Source organism: Uloborus diversus, chromosome 5 (assembly GCF_026930045.1).
Source record: "Uloborus diversus isolate 005 chromosome 5, Udiv.v.3.1, whole genome shotgun sequence".
NCBI lineage: Eukaryota > Metazoa > Arthropoda > Arachnida > Araneae > Uloboridae > Uloborus > Uloborus diversus.
In genome coordinates this window covers 109,317,772-109,344,192 of record NC_072735.1, presented here as the reverse complement: position 1 = coordinate 109,344,192, position 26,421 = coordinate 109,317,772, and the positions used below count along the sequence as shown (strand labels likewise).

At 34.0% G+C, this 26,421-nt stretch overlaps 1 protein-coding gene across 1 annotated transcript in view; it reads left to right on the top strand.

Annotated features, from left to right (window-relative positions):
- Window positions 1-16,199: 16,199 nt before the first annotated feature.
- Window positions 16,200-26,421, top strand: part of LOC129223072 (uncharacterized) — a 64,669-nt gene continuing 54,447 nt past the window's right edge. The window contains exons 1-2 of the mRNA XM_054857638.1: window positions 16,200-16,323; window positions 17,273-17,369. Coding sequence (XP_054713613.1) covers window positions 16,244-16,323; window positions 17,273-17,369 — 177 coding nt within the window. The 5' untranslated portion in view covers window positions 16,200-16,243. The remainder of the gene's footprint in view (window positions 16,324-17,272; window positions 17,370-26,421) is intronic.

The following is a 26,421-nucleotide window of genomic DNA, read 5'->3' as shown; positions in this document are numbered from 1 at the left end:
ACAAAAAAGACAATTTTTATGCAGTTAAAATTTAGCACCTTTTTTTACTTGAAAGTGAACAATGACAAGATTTTTATTGAAAAAAGGAAGGAAGTAAAAAAATAGCATACGGAACAAAAAAAAATGTATCAAAAAATAAAGTCCTTTTTTTCAAACATTATTTACTAAAACTATCGGCGATGAAACAAGTAAAAAAAAAGCCCGCATGAAGAGATAAAAACTTATTTTAGCAAACCAAGTATTTGTTTTGAGAGCAGACGATCCGAACTTTTACGGCAACCCACAATAGTAACGATGATGTCATGGTTTAGAAACAAGTCTGAGCTCTGCCAGTGTTGGCTGGTATAGAGGATAGCTCGAACTTCAGCGTTGCTTGGACTTGTCTCACGTTGGATCGTGTGATAAGCGCTTTAGGTTAACCATTTCAACTATCAAAATATCACCAAAACGGCAATGGCTTCGTTCAAATGTAGAAGCAAAATTTCACCCGTCATACCTTGACGGGCGACTTTCTAGTAATAATTAAATAAATAAATTGTTCTTGAAAGGAATCGATCTTTCGAGTAGCTAATTTTTACTGCAAAAATTGTGAAAGAATGCTAATTCAGTTTTTAATATCCCCGGTAATTAAAATTCTACAGAAAAAAAGGAAAATTTGACTAATTTATTTATTTATTTATTTATTTTTGATATCTTGCTCAATCGCCCTCTTTCTCTCTTGCCTGATCTTGAGACGATCTAAGGGAAATATTTAAATTTAATGTTTACTTAAGTACGCTAACTATGTCTCGCGCAAACAAAAATATCATTTTAAAACAGAAATAATAGTTCCTGTTTCCGTTTAGTTTTACTTCCATAGCAATTTTTTTGTCTGAATCCTTGAATTACGTCTTGAAATATAGCGGTCATATTAAATAAGAAAGAGAATTCCGTTGCACCATCCTCAAGTATGTTTACGTATGCAATAATATGCAGAAAAACGTATGTTTTCCTGTATACTATTGATTTTCTAGAATATGTCTGACGTTTACGAATTAAGAATGAAGACAATTTTTGAAAATTTTCAAGGAACTTACTTTGAAAGGCAATTAGCATTCTTTCACAACTTTTATGCTGAAAACAATCCACGTACAGTGGCTCCCAAAAGTCTTCGTACACCTATGACTTTCAACGAAATAGGTCCCAAATCATTGGTTAGAATTAATATTTCAAAATAGGTATTTAATTATAAGATTTATGATTAATTTTTAACAAAACTGCATGAAAAGTTTTTAAAAAATATTAAAACTTAATTTTTTTTAAATCAAAAACCGAAAAGTGCCGGAAATTTTATCTCACAAAAGTCTTCGTACACTTTATAAAATGTCTATATATTATTGAATAATTTAAGTTTTGATTAAGTCATTAATTAGTAGAATATCATACAGTATTCATAACACCTTTTAAACGTCTGGGAATAGATTTCATTCTTTTTCTTTCTTTTTTTAGCGTAATTTCTGAGTAAGTGTTCTACCACCACTTCGAGTATTACTATTTCTAGCTCTATTTTCGCTTTAAAGCCCTATTTTCGTAATCTAGCCTCCAAATATCTCTAAATACGTTACATTAAGTTACAATCTGGAGATTGAGGGGGTATTTTCGAAACTTTAGGACAATTTTCGAGGCTCTAGACGCAAACGTTGAAAACCGTGTGCTTCTTATCGTTATCTTGATAAAAAACAAAGTTGTTTCCAATAACCAAATTTTTGGCTAAGAGTTCAAAATTGGTTTTTAAAATATTTAAAGGAACAGCATGATTCATTATTTCACCAAAAAATAACAAACTACCAAGTCCTGATGCTGATATGCACCCTCACACTAAAACACCTTCACCGTCAAGATTAACTGATCCAACTAAGTTCTTAAGATTAAGTTCCTAATTTTTTCTTCTACTTACAGTTATACAACAATTTTACCAAAAATGTTGAATTAATTTTTATCTGTAAGTAAGACATGATTCTAAACAGTTTTTAACTTATTTATCATTGATTTTGGGACGAAAAGCGTAAGCTTTCTGTTTTTCGCACGACCAAGAAAATTTCTGCGGAAAGAGGTTCCATTTAATCCAGCTAATCAAAGAACTTGGCGAACAATTTTAGGTGAAAATTAAATGTAAAATATTTCATTTAACTCTGCAGAAACTTTTACAGTACTCAAATGTTTATTTTTCCAAAAAATTTTAATTTTAAATCTACGATCACGTTTTGTCAACTTTGCCAGTTGACCTTTTCTTACCTTGTTTTCGGTCCGATTCCTTTATTTAAAGCATTTTATCAAGCACTTTACTATACAAACAAATAAAGTAACTAATTTAGAGACATTTCAAACCAATTTACCACTACTGTGGGAAAAAAATTCAAATTTTGAATGGCGTTTGCGGTTTTTTTACGAATATCAGCCACTTTACAGTAATAAGTAATATATTAAGGAATAAATAAAAAAAATGAAGCAAAATGACTTATAAGGGTCAACACAATGCAAAAATATTAATAAAACAGCATACGATAATTTTAATCATGAATTTATTCGAAAATATTTGAGTGTACGATGACTTTTGTGGCATGTTATTTCTCTGTCTCTTCGTTTTCTGACCCATTTCAAAAAGAAGATCCGTCAATATTTTGAAAAAAACCAATGGTTTATATTTGGAATGACATAGGAATGGTGAGAAAAAATATTGGACTTTATATTCGAATTCAGTTTTGAGTTATTTCGGTTTTACTAAAAAATTTCAAAGTGTACGAACACTTTTGGGAGCCACTGTACATTTAAAATTTTCGTATCACTTGAACGAGGGAATTTTGGCCCGGCAACATTTCGGAATGGCGACATTTTGAACAGGCGACATTTTGAACAGGCGACATTTTGAACTGGCGACATTTTAACCCGGCGACATTTTGGACTGGCGACATTTCGGGTTCGCGACATTTCGGGCTGGCGACATTTTGAACCGGCGATATTTTGGACCGGCGACATTTTGGACCGGCGACATTTTGGCCGCGACATTTTGGCCGCGACACTTTGGGCGTATACCTTTAAAAGCAATGAGTGAAATAATTCTTTTAAATGTGGATACTACTCGATAAGTACAGGCTAGCATAACTATTTTGGTGGCTCACTCATTCATGGCTTTGAGGGCAAAGGTCAATTGAAAATGCTACTTTTACGTGCCTTGCTTGGACCCGGATATCTGCTAAAGCCGTGAGTAACCCTCGGAAATAAGTATATGATCAACTCGCCACATGAAATACACCGCCAGCTCCGTCAATTCTAGCCGAGGACTGCAGTTACGTGCTTTTTCAGCATTCATCAGTCTGGCATAGGAGTGATCGAGGTGGAGGTGGAAAACCTCTTAAGGGAGCCAAGAGTGCCAAACAAACTGGCAGCTAATACAGAATTAAAAGATTTTACACCTCCAGATCGGTCACTCCTATGCCGGGCTGATGAGTGCTAATAAGCACGAAACTGCAGTCCTCGGCTGGAATTGACTGAGCTGGCGGTATATTTCATGTATTTCTGTCTTAGCCCTGGCTATAGGGCGGTAATTTACTGAATATACTCGCCACAGTTTAGTTCTGAGAAAATAGCATTGGTTTTTCTAGGCTTTAGTAGTTAAGTTGTTGATTTTTTTTTTTTTTTTTTTTTGAGCAATCACGATTGCTAATTGTTCTCATCTGACTGTTCTGATGTCCTTTCATTTTATTTTTCCACCGTCACCCTCTGCAGCATCACCGTCGACCGGATCCTCACGATGCTGTTCCTATAGCGAAAGCCGTCTCCAGGTTGCATCCATGTCCTACACACAAGTACACACAAACACATACATACACACCACCACACACATACACAAACACATACGCACAACTACCCACACATTCATGCCTGCACACAGATACAAACACATACACCCACCATACCCCCCCCCCACACACAAACATTCATATACACAACTACCCACACACTTATGCCAGCACACAAACACACATACCTACACACACATACACATACCCCCTACACACATACCCTTCCCCCCACACAAGCACACAAGCCTACATACACACACTCGTGATTGCGAAAAACATAATTTGAGTTCAAGATGTCAAAATTCAAATTAATTAATTAATTAATTATTATTATTATTTTGAGCAATCACGATTGCTTATTGTACTCACTTGACTGTTTTGATGTCCTTTGATTTTATTTTCCCACCGCCCGCCACCCTCTGCATCATCACCGTCGACCGGCTCCTCACGATGCTGCTCCTATAGCGAAAGCCGTCTCCAGGTTGCATCCATGTCCTACACACACGCGCATACATACACAACTACACACGCAAACATACACACATATACACACAAACACATACACACACATACACATACACACACACACACCCAAACACATACACTCACACATACCCACAATCCTACAAATACATACAGACGCTTACACATGCACACACAAACAAACAAATACACTCACACATAAAACAACTACCCACACATTCATGCCTGCACACAGACACAAACACATATGCCTACACACCACATACACATACCCCCCCCCCCCCACTCACACATTCATACACACAACTACTCACACACTTATGCCTGCACACAGACACAAACACACATGTCTACACACACATACACATACCCCTACACACAACACACATACCCTTCCCCCCACACAAACACACACGCCTACATACACACACTCGTGATTACGAAAAACATAATTTGAATTCAAAATGTCAAAATTCAAATTATTTTTTTTATTATTTTTTTTTTTATTGGTCAAGTTTAGAGGTCAATAACTTTGTGCTATGGGTAAACAACTTAGGGTCACGGCTGCAATTATAGCTCGAGTGGTGTAGTTTAAGGTCCGGGCTGTAAACCCGTGGCAACTAATCAACTTTTTTAATTGCACGGTCTCAAAGTTGATAATTTGAAACAAAAGCAATCTAAGTTTTAGGTTAATGGGGTCGTTTCCGAAATCTCAAAAGTTTTTTTTTCCCTGAAAAAATCTGCTTAAAAGCATAGGATCTGACCTTTTTAAAATAATTTGACAAAGTTTAATATTTTTAAAAAATTATTTTAATCGATGCGCTGATTCAATTTCTTTTTTACGTTCATTTCATCCGTGCGTGCTTCACGGAAGCGCATTCACACATAGCATGCATGCTTCATGTATAACATGCATGAATGCGCTTCACGGAAGCGCATTCATGCATGTTATTTTGCATCATGCAAATCATGCATCATGAAAATTTGCATGCATATTTTGTTCATGCAAATTTGTGCTCTCTGGGGAAATTTTGGGGAAATGGGTTTTGAGGGGAATTCTTTGGGGAAATTTTTTTTTCTTTGGGAAAACCTGGGGAAAAAAAATTTGGGGAAAAAAAATATAATTAAATTTGCCTCTTGACATCTGGTAGTTACATTATTTGTATCAAACAGCGTTGGTTTAGCTTTGCTTAACTTTACGGAATTCGTATTTCGTATTATGTGGAATATTATGCTACGGAATTTGCATTAATAGTTCTGCGTGAGTTATTAGTTGATACGTGAAATAGGCAAAAAGAAGTGTGATGAAGAATGTTCTTGGATAAAATATATACAAAAATCATGGTTTAAATATACATACAGAAGCAGAGTAGTAAATGTGAGTAGAATTTTTTTTTTTTGGCTATTTCTTATCTCTCGGTCAGGCACCTGTACTTATGACTAGTGGCACCCGCACGGCTTTGCCCGTAGTAGAAAATTAAGAGGTATTTTGGTTCCCCTGTATATTTACAAATAATGCATGATGAATTTCTCGCCAATTAGCTTGCCCACTTTACGGTTCCACATTATGATAAGTTGGTAATTTAGTCGTCCATCGAATGATAATTTTGCTCGGGAAAATGTTCTTAAAATTGGAATAGAAAAAGAACAAAATTAAATATTCGCAAAATCGCTTAAAGGTGCACACCCCCATGCTACAAACTGATTCTTTGCTAAATTTCATGAAAATCAGTCGAACGGTCTAGGTGCTATGCGCGTCACAGAGATCCTGACAGAGAGAGAGATCCGGAACGAGAGACTTTCAGCTTTATTATTAGTTAGTGAAGATAAAAATAGATAAAGACAAAAAAAAAAAAAAAAACGAAAACGGGAAGAAAAAAAAAAGTTGGGGAATTTTATAAGAAAATTAGGCTATTTGGGGGGAAAAATTAATTCAAGAGACAAAAATATCAGAGGAAGTCGATTCATTTTATGAAAATATTAGTGGAAAAATAATTTTTGAATTTGGGGAATTTTGACAGAAAACATCGCTTTTTGGGGAAAAGTTGGAAGGGAATTGGGGAAATCTGGATTTGATCATCTGGTAACACTCAGTAAGCGTAAAACGGAATATTTAATTCGCTTCTGAATTATCATAATCTGGAAACAAGGTAGGCGGCAGGCGTATACATTAGGGTGGAACGAAAATGACCTTAAAATTTTTTTTCAATTTTTTTGGTTTGCCGTAGGGGGGGGGGGAGTTGTCATTTAAGCTTAAAAAGAAGCAGAAGAAATTTCATTGCTTTACTACAACATCTTTAGGTGCCGCAACGAGCTTAAAGTTTGATAATAACCAAAATTTCCATTTAACAATGAAATTCCTTTTTATGCTTTCCTACTGTATATAACGACAAAAAATATGACAGTAAATACATTTTTTAAGCATTACATTAGGAAAAAAATACTAATTACAAAATACGGTTTAAAAAAAATCATAATCTTTACAAATAATAAAGCTGAAAGTCTGTCTGGAGATTTAGATCTCTGTCAGGATATCTGTGACTCGCATAGCGCCTAGACCGTTCTGCCGATTTTCATGAAATTTGGAACAAAGTTAGTTTGTAGCATAGGAGGTGTGCACCTCGAAGCGATTTTTCGAAAATTCGATTTTGTTCCTTTTCTATTCCAATTTTAATCACATTTACCCGAGCAAAATTATAAGATGGGCGAGTAAATTGCCAAGTTGTCATAACGTGGAACCGTAACATGGGCAAGCCAATTGGCGAGAAATTCTTCTTACATTATTTGTAAATATACAAGCAAACCAAATGACCATTTAATTTTTCTACAACGGTCAAAGCCGTGCAGGTATCACAAGTATACTATAAAAGACATTAACAATTCCATGTTTACCATTTAAAGTATTCTTAATGATTGTAAATAAATGGTTAAACCTGTATGATGTTTGTGTCTACTTCTTTGAGACATTAAAGTGTTTTTTTTTTCCTTGTACCAAATAACTCTTTTTTCCAAATAACTCTTGAGTGAATTTTTCGTCTCCTACGACTGAACCATACTTTTTAAGAGCCGCTTAGGGTTTACAAGTTTCAGTTTGAGGGATTCACTAGACAAATGTTTTACAAAGGGGGGTTCGGTTATTTCATTTTCACCCCATGATGAGATCAAATCGATGTAATCTTTGGCAGCAAAAATTATTTGTTGAACTTTAAACTTCTTAACCCCGCCTCTACTTTGTGTTCTTGCATTCAACACACGTCATAATCCAAGTTCTCTTACATTTCTACGCTCTTTGCATAACATAGCCAAATGGAGATTTTCTGTTGCATCAAAATACCCATTTTTTATATAACCCGGTCTATAATGTTCTTAAAATCATGAGAGAGATATCGTGAATGTAAGATACGTTCAAATAAATGTTTAGAGCCGTAAGTACGAGAAGGTTTTAACTTGATGTTAAACCACACAGGAGCATACGCATTGCCCACTTGATCCGTACAAGAAACGGATCCTTTCTTGAAAATGTATGAATGAATAATAATTACTATTAACATATTTCAGTATTATTATTTGTTTCAAAAAATTTTAGCGAAATGCCACGCCCATATAAAGGAAACTATACTTTACTACACTTTAACAATGTACTGAGTCTGCGTCTTGAGATTTTCAGTCTGATTTTTAGTTGCCACGTACAATCGAAATATACGGTTTGAAAATGTAAGTCATCTGGAGTGGGGAAGTTTTCCCAGGTACCTTGAAGATAAATCTAGTGAGCAAGTTCCACTTGATTTAGTGACACACATATCCAATACATATTTGTGATCGGTACTTATGTCCTGTATGTTCTCAAAAAGAAGGTTCTTTTCAATAGGTAAGGAAGTTACCACAGGAAGATTAGAACAGGTTTCCAGCTGTTAACCTATTTTGTCTTTAAATTCGTTTGATTCTTTTGTTCTACCATCTAAGAATCTATTAGGCTTCTATTCCTGTTGTCTCAAAGAAGCTCTTGACCAAATGTAATCTATTCCGGAAACTAAAAAGTCATATATTTTTCACTTACAGAAAGATCTTTTCCAGTCGCACTTTTTAGGCCCTGTCTAATAAAACAGTAGCATTTCATTTCATCTTCGTAAATAGGTAGTAAAACTTCATTGAAATCGCTGAAGGTTCCAAAAGTAGGGCATTCTGATGTTTGTCTCGTCTGCACTTGTTTACACTGAGTCATTGCAACTCACAACAATGAAGTATCTTACCAACTAACGAAATTTTACGTCACTCACTAACTCAACTTAACAAAGAAATTGACACCTGATCTAAGCTTAGCCCCACTCACACAAATCACTGCTGACCAGCCCCGCCCCATTTAAACATCCGCTGCTGCAATGACTCAAGCTCCCAGATGCCAGTGAATTCGGCAAAAAGCGCGTTTTTGCGAAACTTACTTTGCTCTTGCGGCACCTCAAGATAAAATCCGAACAACAACAACAAAAAGTTATTGTGTGACCTGTTGAGCATAAAAATTGCTTTTCGACAGCATTTGAAGCAAAAAGATAAATTTGAAATTTTTTTTTTTTTTAAATTAAAATGTAGCAAAAATTGCAATTTCGCAAAACTTCATGCTTTTTGCGGCACCTCAAGACGTGCTTCAATATTTTTCATATTTTTTTTGCATCTTGTTTGCATGAAAAGGCAACTTTTCCGCACTACGGCAAATTGAAAATCAAAAACTTTTTTTTTCGTTCCACCCTAGTATACATTCATCGCACCAGTGAAGTATAATGCAGCTCTGGCTAGTTGAGCTGTGACCTTGACAGTATTTACCTGTTTTAGGGGAGTTCAGTGAAAAAAAATGTGTTATTGACTCGGATTTTAGTTGGAATATTTTTGAAGAACTACTAAGAAAGTTTCTCAGCTCAGCACCAATTACCCGTCCCTATTCTCCGAAACAGAGGTAAACATTGCCAGAGTCGGAGTTTAACTTCTCAGAGCCTCACTATACATCACTTGTGATGTCATAAAGACCACGCATTGTTTGAAAAACCGACATTTTAAAAAAATAATTAAAAATTAAACGTTTTGAAAATAGAAGATTTTTTCTCTCCGTCTTATTTATTTATTTATTTTTATTTTATTCATTTATTTATTTATTTTTTGCTTACTTTATCAACTTCAGTGACTAAAAGTAGTACTTTTGACTGATGGATACAACCCCATTTCTCGAAATCTCCTGAGAGAATAACTTTGAGCAAGAACTGTAATTATACTCAACGTGTTGTAGTTTTAGACTAATGTCAGAAACCTGTGGGATCTAATCAGCTTTCATAATTTAACGGTGTCAAAAATTATGATTTTATTATAAAAGAGAGCTTTTTTCACGAGTTTGCATGCGTGATACACAAAATCTAATGACGTTAAACTCACAAAAATGCTAGAACGCATCAACAGTCAATTCGCTTGTGTGGACTTCGGCTATTTACTTTGTCCCCTGGGGCTTAGGAGGGGAAAGAAATCAACTGTTTCTAAACGCTTTTTTCACATAGAGTAAACAAATTACATTTTTTTTAAATTGCAACATTTTAAAAAATGTTAAGTGGGAGCTTAAATGTATTATGTTCAATAAAAAATTGCTTGAAGTGGTCCACTCAGCGTTTGGCCCAGTCGGGGATCCCCGACTAGTCGACCTGGTCAGTCTGCCCCTGTATATATATATATATATATATAATATATATAGCATTCATAATCGTTTGAATCACTGTCACAGTATTTCTTGTATCCTCCGTTCAGGATTTAATTAAGTAATAGAATTTTCTACAGACGGAAGTACTAGCAGCTCATAACAGAGGTTTAGAATCACAAGTTAGCCCTTTTCAACTCTGGGTCTTCATAGTGAAGCTACAGAATTTAGTGTGAAAGAATTTCAGCATTATTCTCTTTGAAGTCAAATAGGTCCTTAACTTTGTGTATCCTCCGTTCATGAGTAAAAAAAAAAAAAAAAAATTGTTTGCGTACAAAAAAAAAAAAAAAGTTAAAATTGAATCACTTTTTTTAAAGTAAATTCTAAACAACATGTTGCGTTAACCCTAAATCAACACAATGATCATAGCAAAACATAAGTATTTGTATCCTCCGTTTCTGTATCCTCCGTTACAGTATAGATATAATGGAGGATATACAGTCGGGAATGGAGCATACAACTTTCTTTAAAAATCCATTTTAAGAAAGATATGTACATTTTAATCAGTTCAAATCGTGCTCCTCATACAAGATGCAATGTTTATTAAAATGAAAAGTTTAAAAATAACATTTAAAATATATATTTATTCTATCCGTTACCCTCCGCTCACATCCAAAATTTTAACTACAAAAGAAAATTACAAAATAACCGATAAAGAATGTGACTATGTGAGAGTAAAAAGGTGACTAGAAGGAACAATATAAAGTAACTTTTAAAAAAATTGATTTTTTTTTAATGAATTCCAACTATAAAAACCTACGTTTTTTGTATAATGACCCTCTCGCGAGATTAGCCAAGTTATTGTGATGGTATTCATGTTATAATAACTCCATAAATTCCTCTACCTTCAATTTCATTTTATAACTAAATCAGCGCTGATTTTGTCTGCCATTTCAGTTTTTTTTCACTGTCTCTTTCTAAACTCTTAGAACCGACTGCTAAAATTATTTGTGCGGGTACGGTGACCTATAAGGAGCAAATATTTCAAAAAAGCCTCCTTTATGTGACTCTTTTACTCAATTCTGCCATTTTTCTCGAAAATATAGACGACCACGATTTGACACGTAATTCTAAATCTTCCACAAAAATCTTTAGTCTTTACTTTCCAAATTCGAGAAAATTTAAACTCCGATAATAATCGACGCTTCAACACAGTAATACGGATTTTCTGGGGGCTAACATACAAAAACGGTTGTATGAGACAAAGTTCTGTGCATCCAGTCACATTTAAGTGATCGAATAGCGTTTGTTTCGGCTGAACACCCAGGAACCTAAAACTAGCTTCAAGTTGATCAGAAACGAGGTGATGTGTGCATCACATGAATTCCTTTTACTCCAATTTATTGTAATTTTCTCATTATTGGCAGTTTTAATGTGATTCAATAGTTTACTCTCTAAATATCACCAACAGTGGCCAAATTGAAACCAGATTAAAAAAAAAAAAAATGGCCAAATTTGTCACTAAGTTGGTGACAAATTTTTGTGTGAAATTTTTTTCGCGAATACAATACTTCCTTTTTTGTAAAAGGAAATAAAAGCAACTTGACTGTTCAGTGGTACCCAGGTCATACATTTTGGGAATGGTGGGGGGGAGGGGGTGTCAGACCCGCCACTTTGAGATATTTTCAGGGAAGGAGGGAGTATATGCTAAACACAAAAAACCTCAAAATCCACGCCCACTACGTGTAAATGCTTTAGTTTTCCAGAGTCTAAAGATGGGGCGGGACGGATGAAATTAAGAAAAGAGACATTAGACATCATAGGGAAAAAAAAACCCCACCATTCATGAATAGTAATAGTCAAAACTTACCATATAAGGACATTTTTAAGGAGATCGTAGGAGCACTCATGTTGTCGTTATTCAACAAGAATGAGGGTATTTTTACAGGAACCTAGTTAAAATCCTTATTTTACCGTTGTTTCGTTCAGAATTTACATTTGACGTTTCATTTGTTTCAGGCCAGTCATTTCAAAAGTTTCCGGGCAAGGTGCAAAGGGTTTGTATTCATTACATTTGACAGAGAAAAAACAAAAAAATACACACAAATATTCGTAATTACATTGTTTCTAAAATCCAGGGGATGTCAATTGACAACCCCCCCCCCCCCCCGATCGCCCAAATGACGGGCATGGTTTGTTTCCATACTACTTCAAAACAGTTTTTGCACAATGTGCCACACAGCAACAAAACAAATCACTTAAGTTGTTTAGAATTGTTATTTACAATTAGTGATTGCAATACCAGTGTACTGGTATACCGAATATCTGTATTTCGAGCAACTTTGCAATTTCGTAACACCAGTATTTGCTGTGGTACAATACCGGTATTTTAGGTATTAGCTAAAAAAAAGTTTCAATTAAAGAATTTTCAATTTAACTTATTAAATATCTACTTATATTTTACATGTTTATTTCTTTTTCCATGATACAGAACCAAAATCAATCTATAGATGTAAAAATTTGGCTTCAAAAGCACGAGCTAATAGAATATCATTAAACAAAAGTAGCAGAAAGAATGCAAAAGGATATTTTTATTACTTGATGGTGAGATGAATTACATTTTTGTGTGCTTTAGTGAACCATTTTTTAATTTTTTTCTATTTCCCTGATCTCATTTTGTGAAAGTTAACTTCGAGTGTAATTTCGAGTGCATTTGTTCTATGAATAATTTATTTTCCAACCATCCATTGCAGCAATACTTTATCGCATTTTCTTTAAATATTTGTCTCAACAGTACTGAATTTGGGCAAAAAAGCTTTTCCATGTTTGTAAAACAAATGGTAATTTGTTATCACCGGTATTGATTTATTGTCATGTCTCGCTTTATACTTGGCAAGATACTATTTAGAAATTACATAGTGCCTTGAAAAATTGCAAAAAGGTTAAGCATAATCTTTTGAAACATATTTTCAGATATTTACATAATTATATTTGTAAAGAATTTTGAAAAGAGCGCGAAAACAAATAAGAAAAACTAACAAGATCAAGTTTATCGTAAATTTCAAACCAAAGGGCTAATAATTAAAATCAAACACAAACCTGTCTTGCTCAAGAGAAAATTGTTTTAATATTGGAGAAGTATCGTCTCTCGGAAAAAAAAATTACAACTAGCTGTAAATCTAAAAAAATATATGTAATAATAATACACACAATACTAAAGAAACATGCACGTGCCAAAAGATTTTCCAAAAATAACACGAAAGAGACCGAATTATTTGAAGATAAAGGACTTATTTTGGAGGAGGTGTATCGCGCATTGTTAACAGAACCACCGACCTGCATGAATTCAGAAAGAGTATTTTCAATTGTTGGAAGGTTGAGAACTAAATGAGTTAAAGGCCTAGGGACAATTCAATACATGCATTATGTTTTTTTACTATTATTTATTTTTTATTATGACATTTTTTCCTTCATTTTATACTTGTTTACAATACGTGCTCAAAAATACAATTTTTGCACGAAATTATGAAATGTGGCAACGAAACTATATGTTTTCAAGCAATTTTTGAGAAATTTCAAATACCAATATAAATAATGGTATTCCAGATAACACGTTTTAAAAATACCGAATACCGGTATTGAATTTTCGGTCCGGTATTACAATCCCTACTTACAATCCTAAACTCAAACAACCTCAAAGGAAACATCGTACACAAAGGAAAAAAAAAAACAATTTCAACTGTGCGTCAAAATAAATTTACCCTTTCGGCCGAGCTAAATCAACAAAACGTGATTTTCGCCTGGTTAGTTGCGTGCAGGGAATATAGTATTGGACAGGACTCCGTATCGAAGAAGTGATTTTTAATAACATTTTTAAAATGAAACAGCTTTTACTTACGTTAAGTTCAAAGCAACAACGCATCGCCATTTTCGGATCTAAATTTGAAGACTGCAACTCAGTCAGCAACTCACGACTTGGTTAAATTCAGCTGGCAGCTTTGATACCCGTGCCGACGTTAAAAACCGGAAGGCAAGATTTACACGTCTTGAGTTCAATTCGGCATTCCAGCAAATTATAATTGTCTTAGGTTTATCTTCATTGTATTTTTTTTCATGACAAAAAAGAAACCGAATTTTCAATCAATGGTGAAAATCTTTTCGTTGACAAAATTTAGTTTTAGAAATTCAGTTATTGAAATAATCCCCCTCCCCTCAAATAGAATCCGATCACCGCCCGAATCGGAGCAAAGGCACCATTTTAAGGCGAAATGTTTGAAAGTTGTTAACAACACTGCGCAGCAAACAAAAACCTTCAAAATGTTTCTGGCATTATATTCTTTCTAATTCTTATGTAAAATGACCCCCTGAGCCAGGGGTGCCCTTCCCCCCAAAGTTCAATGGCGCAAATCCACAAATCTCCCCTCCTCCCCAAAAAAATCTCAACACTCTTTCCCTTTTTTATTTTTTCACTCTCTTTTTATTTTATTGACTTTTTTTAGTTCTTTTAAAAACAATTCATTTACTTTTCTGAACACTTATTTATTTACTTATTTATTTATTTATAATTAAAAATATTATTATTATTTTATTTGAAAAGTTATGCGCTACGCCAATGACATACACACTCAAACACACAAACTAAATAAATAAATGAAATAAAAAAAAATATATATAATAAAATAAAATAAATAATTTAAAATAAAAATAAATAAATAAATAAATTTTAAAAATCCCCCCATTCTCCCCCCCCCCCCATTTTTTTTTTTTTTCATGACTCAACTTGAGCCATAATACCTTCCTCTGGGCACCCCTGTCCTGAGCCCATGTGTAACCACCGTTTTCCCAAATCACGTCCCACTTTTTGGAAACAATCATTTATTTAAGTTTTCGACAGTTTCATAGTCATCATTTTTCTTTGTTGGGGAAGGGAGCATTATATTTGCCATTAACACTGTTCGGGGGACTAGAGAGGTTGTTAAGTTCTAAGCAGCAGTATCAATAACGTCTTGTGACTACGTTTAAAAATAATTTTGCATCGAAAAAGGAATTTCTAGTACCCCCCTTTAAAGCACGACATTTTGGGTTGAGAAAGGGGTTCCTCGTATCGCCAAAATGTGAATTTTTCCCTTGATTGTGCCACATTTTTGCAATTTTTAGTAACGTAGTTTTGATTATTTGCCAGGGGTCTTACCAGGGATGCCCGCCCCTCCGAAGACAATACTGCCATGCCAAACATAGAAGTAGTATCTGCACTTTCAAAAAAAAAAAAAAAAAAAAAATCAGTTATCGTCCCAGACGGTACTATGTAACATATTTTTCCAAAATAAAATGTTCTGTGGTCATATTTGAGAAAGATAAAAGAATTTATTTATTTATTTATTTATTTATTTATTGAAAAAGTGGCATGTGAGTCAAATATATGGTGGCATAATACTTTAAAAAGCCGTTTAGGTCTGCGCCATAACCCCTCCACCCCTAACTGGGCACTAGGGTAGTTCAAAAATACATGCAAATAAAAAAGTTTCTCCCTGATAACAGGACACCCCTCAATATTTTTAGACTTGTGGACAGTAATATCCTGGAAAAAGTTTAGCTGGCCTATTTCAACTGAAAGAGGGTGCTCAACCCCCTCCCCAAACTTCATAAGTATGGGGAGGGGGGTTAAAAAATACATTGAACTGGAAAAAAAATGTTACGTATTATAATATACACTAGTAATATCCATATACATTTCAATAAAATAATTGTTTATAAAAAAAAAAAAAACAGCTAGGTAAAGTAAATGTTTCTAAATCTGTGACATTTTTTATACTATGGCTAATATTAAATTGAGCGGTTATTGAGTAACCTCTTAAAATTTGAGTAAGAAGCTAAAACTTTTGCAGCATAATTCTATTAGTTAATCTAAAAGAAATAAGGGGTGTCCTGGACTCTAGCTAAAAAAATGTTTTTTGAACCACCTTAGTGGGCACCCCTGATATATGCAAAAAAGAAATGAAATCGAACTTCGCGTTGTAACAAGTGAATCCATTAGGAGCGGTCGATAACTTGGTCAGTGAGATAACGTTGTGTAATCGAAAACTTGTTGCATAATTCCTGAAAAGCGCCGTGCTGTTTCTCAAGGTTGACGGCGCTGTTTGCTAATCATCTTTCGTGCAGCTATTATCATTTCTATAAAAAGCACTCCTCACAGTTGTTGCGGACAAGAATCAGCATAGAGAATCAGCGGCCCCAACGAAAGCTTGAAATGGCGATGATGGATAGCTGCGCCGGCCAATGTGTCGGCACATTCTTCATTGGAATTGTTATAATCTATTTATTGTACAGGTATGGCTGTTTTATTTCGTCTACAAAGGCAGCGTTTCCTATGATAATTGCCTGCGATATGTTCAATGTTTCCTGACTTTCTTTGAGAAAACTCTGCTGCATGTCATTTTTTTTATTTTTTTTAATGAATTAATTTATTTACCTATTTCAAATTACTGCTCAGAGCAGAAAAAAATCGAGGTACAGTGACAATTAAAACAAAAACAGAAAAATAACTGGAGCAATTAAAATAAGTTATCTTTTAAAATCTAAAACATCTGTACACAATTTATGCATAAGCATATTGAAAATATTTAAATAGCGACAATAACTGTTAAAAATTTAAATAGACAAAGTGTCAACATAGTTAAATTTAATAAAAATGTTTCTAAATCATAAATGAGTTCTCAGAGTCTTATTCGAAACCGCAAGTTCGATGCAATTGACAATATCAGTACACCGTCTTATCAGTGGTGGGTACAAGGGGAGGGTCATAGGGGTAATGACACCCCCCCCTAAACCGTCGACAATATTATCTGTCCACATTGTGTCTAAACACTAAATGAATGAACTATAAACAATTTCAGTTGTCTTTTCAATTTATTAATTATTTTTAAAAGTAATTTTTAGAAATTTCTTCTTTCATTGCTTATGAAATTTATTTACAATGTTAGGAATAGGGCACCTAATAGGCAACGTTATTATGCTTACTAGGTATCCTATTCCGGACAGATTTCGAACAGATTTCGTGGGGGGGGGGGGGGGGGCATTCTTTTGCATGACCCCCGCCCCCCTAAAATGGAGTCTGTATCCGCCTCTGCGTCTTATGTACAGAGGCAACTCGAACTATAATTTTATAAGGTGGAAAATTTAAGAGATTCAAAATTTTTTGTCGATTATATAGTTTAAAATGTGATCATTATAAAAGCAGCCCTCCGCTATAATGTATCTCGATCACTCTCATTTTTAGACTGTTTGCAAAAAAACAAAGTTATTGGAAGGAAAAAGGACTTCGTGAAGCAGATCCTGTTCCCTTTTTTGGATCCCTATTGCAAAATGTTAAAAAAGTAAGAAACTCTTAATTGATTTATTTTGTAATTGAAATGCATCACGCCGTTAAAAAAACTAAATAAATAAATAACGTTAACATTCTGTTTTGTTTTTTTGGAGGAGGGAGGTTTTCTGAGAATGAGTATTATAGTGCTATTTTCTTTTTGGTCTCTCACTATTTTGTATCATTTTTTAATTCTTTTATTTTTTACGTTCAGTGTTTTTACATATAAATGGGCGCTGTTTCTGTTGTTTCCCTATAAAATTTGCATTGAGTATACATTCTCCCCCCCCCCACCTCCTGGAGTCTGGTCTTACATACATAAAAAAATTTGTGCATGTTAGGTAGAATTTTATTCCCTCTGGTTGCAGCACTTAATGCAACCATACCATCAAAACGTACAAAAGCAAAGCAGAATGAAGTTCATTTTTTCTGTTGAATATTGGCTAAATCACAGATTCTCAACCTCGAGTGGCAGGGGGAAAACTTGGACCGGTTCTCAGATTTTTCTACCTGTCTGAATTCAAAAAGTTTTTTTAACCAAAAAAAAAAAAAGACAAATTTTTGTATAATATTGTAAATTTCAATTTCTTTAATTTCAAGATCTAGATCCTATGATTTTGTTTTTGAAGATTGGCTGTTCACATTTACCACGTGTTACGCCTCGCATTAATTTCTTGGGGTCTCCGTGGCTGACCGGTGGAAATACTCGCTTCGTATGTCTGAGGTAGTGGGTTCGATTTCCACTGGTGCCCTGGGGCAAATATTTTTCTGTTGTCCTTTTCGGCTTTAAAAACTAGTTCCACTGTGTGTGTATATGTGTTGTCATATTAGAAGTTCACCCTCCTTCCAAAATAATGACACCCCTCTTTCCCACAGTTGTGGACACGACAACAATTACTTTTTTTGCTTTTCTTTTAAAAAAATTCTAGATTTTGTCGTTACTTTGAATAATATTCTGTTATTTTTTATAGAAAGTTTTATTTACATATAAATCATTAGTCCAATAACTAAATTTTAATAAATGATGAAGAAAGTTACAATAAAATGTTACTTTTAACTTATAAAGCAGCTTTTTTTTTTTTTTTGAAGAAACTTTTTTTTTTTTTAATAAAAAAATCCCTGAGTTTTTTTTTTAAGTTAAACGGTCTGTGGGCCAAAAACATGGTTGAGAATGCTGGTTTAAACAATTTCCATTGGCCTTGAATGTATAAAAACCAAAACGTGAGTCAACGAACATCGTTATCAAACACTACAGCAACTTCTTTGAAAGTAAGTTTGTTGACCAGGATCCAGGATGCTGATATCAAATTTGGCTTTTATTCCTCTTTTCTCGTAGATCTTAAGAACACACCCCTTTGCACGCACGACAATTTTTAGCTTTCTATGGTTTGAGGTAGTTTTAAGAGCCAGTTATGTGAATATATATTGTTTTCTTTCTCTAATTGTGTCTGAAACCGGTTGAAGTGCTGGTACTTTAGTATGAAGTCTAGTATTAACGCGATCGGATGAGCTCTGTGATGTATTCTATACGAACCTTAACTGGAGTCAAGGGCTTAGTTTTAAGCTAGTTTCCTACTGCCGATGCTAATGCGTTGTTCACTATCGGAAATAAAATTTAAGCAGCAAAGATTATACTTATGAAGAAATATATTTATGTATTCGAATCACCATTCTAAAATTATAGTTTTGCTACTCACATATCTCAGTCACTCAGTCACAATTTAATAAATTACTTCAGTGCCGATTTACACGATTCCCGCTTTCGGACATCTGACGTCATTTTGAGCTCGAAAACCAGTTTTCGCGCCTCCAAAACCTGCCTGACTTCGTCGGGAATGGGTTGTGGATCGTCCACAACTCCAAGTCAGAAAAGCGAAGTCCGACGTGCAATGATTGGCTATTGATGTCACATGCTTTCGTTTCTATGGTAACAATAAACCTTCTAAAATCAGGGAAAAGGTAGCCATCTTTGTGTCTACGGTAATGATTTTGATAAAGTGAATTTCAAAGTGTAACTTCGAAATTGAACAAAGCTACGTAATTCATTGATAATCGCGCGAAATGAATGAGCCTCATTTTTATGAAGGACCATCATGCACTGGAAAAAAAAAGCGATTTTTAACATGCTAGGAACTGCAGCGTAGCATCTATACGAATTAGTTGGGTAATTCTTATCGGCAGGATCATTTCTGTATATTCTGTCATAAGAATTATCTTGCTGGCAAAAAGAAGATATTATAATTTTATTCTTGCTTATGGAGGCAATGAGAAGATTTACTGGATACACCTGAAACCTTTTCAAGTAAGTACCATTGTGATTGTTTTATCATACAAATACTTTGTGATGTTACTTAGATTATTATGTAATAAAAATAATGACATTGTTTTCATTAGTAGCTAGAAGTGCTTAAAAAATGTTTTACTCAATATTGTAATAGCTTTATTTCATAACAAATGAAGAAATCTTTAAATAATTATCAATCAAATGTTGTAAAGTCACTTTTTTCATAGGACTTTCCAAGTAGGTACATATTCTCAATTATGGGACCGCTTATAGTGCAATGGATTCTTTTAAATTTACTGTGTTTTATTCTAGGGCATAATTGTTCGTAACTTATTATGGGACATAATACTATGTGTACTAGTTATTGTAAAAAAAATATATTCACGACAAATTGTTATGTGCTGAATCAGTTCATGATTTGGCTGGGCTGAAGCTCTGTTCCACTCCTATTTTTAACCAACAATTGTACTAAATGTTGAAACAACAACAAATTTTGGCAAAATATTCAGTATTCAGCTGAAGATAAGGATAGAATTTAAACTTAATGTTCGGTATTCAGTGCATCCCTAGTTTTTGGTTTATGCGGTCTTTTAAAAAAAATTCGAGTTTACGGAAAAAACACACACAGGTATAAATTTTACATTTAATGATAATGATAAAAATAAATACAATGTGTACAAGTTAATTACAACTTTTTTCTTTAATTTCCTGATAAATATTTTCCATGAGCATTCAACAAGAGTTGAAAAGAAAGTTATTATTCATTAGTTGGCTACATAATAAGAATATTAAATGCAAAAATTTTGTTCGATATCTTTCTTTCCAAAGTTACATCAACATTGGAAAAGGATAGGCATTACTTGCGAGCGTCAAACTATAGTGAAAGGTGGGTGGACGAAAGGAAAACTATCTCAATGCATGTTACGCATGTTCATTTTAAGCTATATTTATCTGATTTTTCTGTTTATATACAGGAGGGGGTATCTTCAAGGGGTTTTTTTTCCTTGCCATCATTGAATAAAAAATGACCATAAACATCTTTCATCTGACTAAAATTTCAATGTTTAAAGGGGCATTCCAAGGTATTTGTGACATAGGGGTGTCCGTAACAAAACTTGTTAAAAGGTTAAAATTTTTATATATATTAAAAAAGCACATTACAAAGGACACGCATGTCATATTTTTTTCTTCATTTATTCATATTATCCATGTAATCGCAATCAAAACATCAAAAATACAACTTTTAACGTTACGGACTCTACATTGAATTTTTCTTCAATAGTGACTTGAACCGAATTTCAAGCCAAAACTGGTGCTTGGGACAAATAAAGTAAAGGAATATCTCTAATACATATAATAATTTTAATCAAAAAGTGCATTCGTTAAAAAATTATAAGTTGTGAAAATGATGATTGTAGAGTCCGTAACAATAATTAGAAGAAAAGTTCTGTTAAATTTTTTATTTATGCATTTTATATCACTAAATTGAATGTTTTCTAACTTCACCTATGGTGTTACAATATTCTAAAATAAGTTTCATGATTATTTAAATTCGGTATTTTTAATTAATTTTCTAAATTTGGTTACGGACTCTACAAAACGTTACGGACTCTACATTTGGCAACCGTTTCAACACAGCTCTTTCTTTACCAAAATGTTTGAACAGCCTGCACAAGAAAAAAAAAGTAGCCCTTTGAAGGAAATTCCAACTTATACTTAAAAAAAACTTTGCTTTCAGAAGAATTTTGACTGAACAAGTAAGTGTATAGGGGGAGTCAGGGCACATTGGTCTGGCTCTCTACTTTTCTTCTTCTTTTTTTTTATCTGATCATAAATTTCAATTCGTAGTTTTATTTTCTACCATGAGTTAAATATTTCTCACCACCCCAGAAAATTCTCAATTCATTACCTTTTCCCCCATTAATACTTTAAGAGAACTTTGTGAAGTGAACCAACCTGCCACAGTCCCGGTGTCCCCACATTACAAAACCAACTTCTATTAAATTTTAATGTTATATATTATCCAACAGTTGTACCAAACCAATTGTTTTATGATTAGAATCAAAAACCAAAGTTTAAAGATCAATATAATTAAAATTGACCAACATCTACTGTTACACTTTTTCAACAATCAGCACAATTTGTGTTTTTAGCAACTTCACTATTGCTAATACTGGAGTATTGCTTTTTTAATTGTTCTAAAAGTTTTTGTGTGTTTTCTAAAAGTGAAGCAACATACCCCAGGTACTTGGTCTAAAAAAAGTTGTCCTGATTTTTTTCTACAACAAAAAATAAACTGCTAATACTTAAGAACTAAAAAAAACTTATTTTAGGAGAGGAATTCAATTTATTGCTTCATTCTTCATGAAAACCATTTAAAAAATAAAGTTGCTTAGTTATGAGAGTTAATCAATTAAAAATAGCACTGCCAAAATAACAGTTTCTGAAATTTGTTCAAAATAACTGTACAATATGATTTCATTATAGGAATTGTAGAACTATAGGCGCTACTTTTTGTTGGTCGTAAATTAAAAAAAAAAAGGTATTAAAATTATCAAGGATGGTCTAACGAGTTCCAATTTACCATATTATCTTATGGGATGTTGACTGATCTGATGATCCCGAATTTCAGTATATTTCCAGTGTGACATTTGAAAAATTTCCAGTATAAAATACGAGTATATATTGTACAAAAAAAAAAAGAAAAAAAATCACTTCCACGTTAAAATAAAGGAACAAAGTAAGGCATGTCAGATGCAATTTAGTAGATTAATATTAGGGCCATTAAACAAAAATATAAGATCTTTCGTGCCATCCATGACTGAGACTGATCATACATTTAATTAATTAAATGCAATTATTTAAACCGGAAATGAACAAAATTTTGTTGCTTAAAAATATATGTGATTCCTAAAGCAAAAAATGTTGCCTTTTTAAATTAAATTAACAGAAAATTTAACTTAACTTTAAACATCTTCTTCCTAACATGTCCCCCCCCCCCCCCCCAAAAAAAAAAAAGATCCATAAATTTCGACTTACCGAAGATGGTCCGGTATTGATCACTTCAGATAACCAAGGTTCTACTATAAAAGTTGAATTGTTAGTGAAATTTGCATTAAAACCTATCTTTTCTAATATCAAATTCAAGACTGAAGAAATCAACCTATTACTTGGTCTGTTCCAACAAGAGGCCACCTTCAATGTGGTACCCCCCTCACCCCTAGAGCTAGGGTGCACCTCCCCTAAACATCCCACAGACCCCCCTCCCCCATAATATCAAAAACCTCTCCCCAAAAATGAGAAACATACCCTTCAAAACACCCCCTAAAAAAACTTCAATGGCACAGTCTGCGGCATGCCCCCCCCCCCCAGGTGGGCACCTTTCACTTATATGATGAAGAAATAGTCATAATAGTTGATTCTATCATTGTAACTATTGAACAATGAGGTAGTATTGTTGTTGTTTACACTCTATAAACAATAATTCAAACAATATTCGAACGTGACAAATATGTAGAGTCCGTAACATGTTCATAATCGTGCAGTTCTTCAGTAAATAATTCCGTAAAAAATATTTTTTACCTGTTTAAAAAATATTTTGGTGCTTAAATGTATTATAGATAAACTGAGACATAGTGGAAAACCTTCATTAGGTAAGAGTAGTTATTACTTTCACAGAAAATTTGAAGATAGTTTAAGCAAAAATTTCCATGTCTTTTTAGTGTAGAGTCCGTAACATGCTATATATCTTCCTATATCTTTAGAAATTCAACACAAATCTAAACTTTTTTCAATGTTATGACATCACTACACATAGGACTAATCGTTTACAAAAAGTTTAATTTTACTATTTGCACTAATCATGAGTAGGAGGCTAAAACATCCTTATGAAGTGTAGAGTCCGTAACAGCCAAATACCTTGGAATGCCCCTAAAATAGTTTCCTCTCACATCCTTCACAATTAAACCTCTGGTTTTGCTAATCAACTTTAGCTGAGGGTAAAATATTTATCTTCGTGTTTGTTGTTTCTATATTCATTTCCTTTTGTGCTTGCAAGTAGCGAGAGTCAAAAAAATAATAATAATTTGAATTTTGACATCTTGAATTCAAATTATGTTTTTCGCAATCACGAGTGTGTATGTAGGGGTGTGTGTTTGTGTCCAGGTATGAATGTGGGTATATATGTGTATGTATGCGTGTGTGTATATGTCTGTGTGCAGGCATGAGTGTATGGGTGTGGGTATGTATGTCTGTCTGTGTGTGGTGTCTGTGTGCAGGCATGAGTGTGTGGGTATTTGTGTGTGCATGTAGTTGTGTATGTATGTGCGTGTGTGTAGGACATGGATGCAACCTGGAGACGGTTTTGGCTAGGGGAGTAACATCGTGAAGAGCCGGTCGACGGTGATGCTGCAGAGGCAACTGGTGGGAAAATAAAATCATAGGACATCAAAACAGTCAAATGAAAGCAATAAGCAATCATGATTGCTCAAAAAAAACGTAAAGATACACTTCTGAACATTTCTATGGTCCAGACTGCGTCATGACCCCCCCCCCCCCCCCCAGTAACTTCCCACCCATAGTCACTTCTTTGACCACCAGACAAGGCGGTTGGTAAAACTAGCATTTGTAAAAACCCCAACTGGATTTTTAAAGGAGCACCTGGATTTTTTCAGGTAACTTTTAAATTTTGGTTTCGTTCAAAATTTAAACTGATTATTTTTTAATTAAATCATGGAAAAAGTTAAATAAACAATAAAAGTAAAATCTACATATCTAAACAAAATATGTTAGTGATTGTGTGTGCTATGTAGTTTATACAAATCCACAATTAAGGCCAGATTTTTGCCAAATTTGTCACAAAGGTCCTTTGATACTTGAGAATTTACATGAGGAGTTTCACCCCACGGTGCACAACCATGGGAGGGAGGGGGGTTCCTTACACAAATACAGTTTATCAAATCTTGTGCAGAGGTAGTGGCGTAGCTACATTTTCTGCCGCCCAGGACAATTCCTCAATTTGCTGTCCTTTGGTTGAGAAACAGTCAAAAGTTTTTAAAGGAAAAATAAGAACTTAATTACGAAGAAAAATAAAGAATATGCTCTATTCAGAAAAAATTTCTAAATTAGCCCTAAGAATGCATTTTAACCTTTTGGTGACACCAGGCAGGAGCTTAGAGGCCGGCGCTCTGCACTGGAAATTTTCCTAATTTAAAGATCTAGGTATGCAATTTTATGGTTTCTTTGGTCCTTTCAAAGGGGGTTATGACATCCTTTTGGATCCGTGCTGGGGTGCCTGTCTTAATGTTGAAAAACTCGGAAATTGCCGCTTTCCTAGATCCAATACTGCCATATTACAGAATTTGGATGGTTTTCTTTTTCACTGATACAGGGTGATAAGATTAATGAGCCCTATAAGTTCGATTAACCATACTGATTCATGAGAAGGAAAAGTTGTGTATTGAAAATCATTACTTTCCATGTGAATGTGAAAGGTTTACTTAGACATCAATTCACTAATTAAAAACCTTCTGCTTAAATGAATGTCTCAGTTTGAAACTCGCTGTTTATAGGAATTTTACTGATATAAAGCAGTAAGATTAGTCGCAGTTATTATTTGAGTTGTGAGTAAGTACTTTTATAAGATAAACATAAAATTAATTCTGGTCTGAATAAAAGTTTTGTAATAAGTGACCAATTAAAGCAATTTCTGAAACAGATAATGCTACCCCAAAGATAAGCAATTAATTGCCCAGACCTCTCTTTTCTTACTCTTGTTGTAACTTTCCTCAAAAAAATAGTTTTTTTTTAAATAAGGTAGTTTTCGAGTAACTTTCTTAAAATCAAGTGCTAATTTCATATTATAACAAAAAGTTTTTTTTTTTTTTTTTTGCCTCCAGTAATTGATCAGAAGCATGATTTCCCTATTAGCAAATGTTGAACTTTTTTCACATCAAGAGCATGAAATTGCCACCCCCCCCCCAGCAAAATGCTGCCCGGGGCGGACCAACCCCTCCGTCCCACCTTAGTTACGGCACTGTGCAGAGGTCGTGCAATGCTTAGGAATACACATAGGAGGGTATTCGTCTACCTATGGGGAGAACGCCCCATAAGGAGTTTTCCTTATACAGCTCCATAACTTACAACAGATCTTTGCAAAATTTGGCATCTTTTTGCGATTTTTAATTTGTGGTAATTCCTCTGCTTCGTGTTATCATACATAAAAAATAGTTTGCTCATATGTATATTATTTAGATGTGCGTAACATTTACTGTCTGGCCACGGATTGTATGGAAAGACAAACATCCGTTTTACAGCCGGAAATGGACAAATCTATTATTTTTTATCGATGCCAGCTTTTGCAGAAGCAGAGTCTCATTCAAATGAGTGGAATACGGGCATCAAATTTTTACTTTTCCCCCTTATTCACATAGATTCGTCTTATCTGGACGTATAAAAATTCCATGCAATCCGTGGTTGGACAGTATGTACTTCGGACAATAATTTAGGTTAACTTTTTAGTTCTGAAAAGTAGTGACTTGACCATAATTATTCAATTCCCCTCCCCCTCCCTTTATTTCTTTTACTATTTGTGTATTAAAAAAAAACTTTGGAAGGACTACATATTTGTTTTAGATATTAAATTCAATGCCTCTTGTAACAGTTCCGTTTTCTTGTAACGGCTGCATATTAGCCATTTCCCATTTTTCAAAAAAGTACTTATCAGACTAAAGTAAGCAAGAATTATTTCAATCAAATTCCAAGATTTTTTTTTTTTTTAATT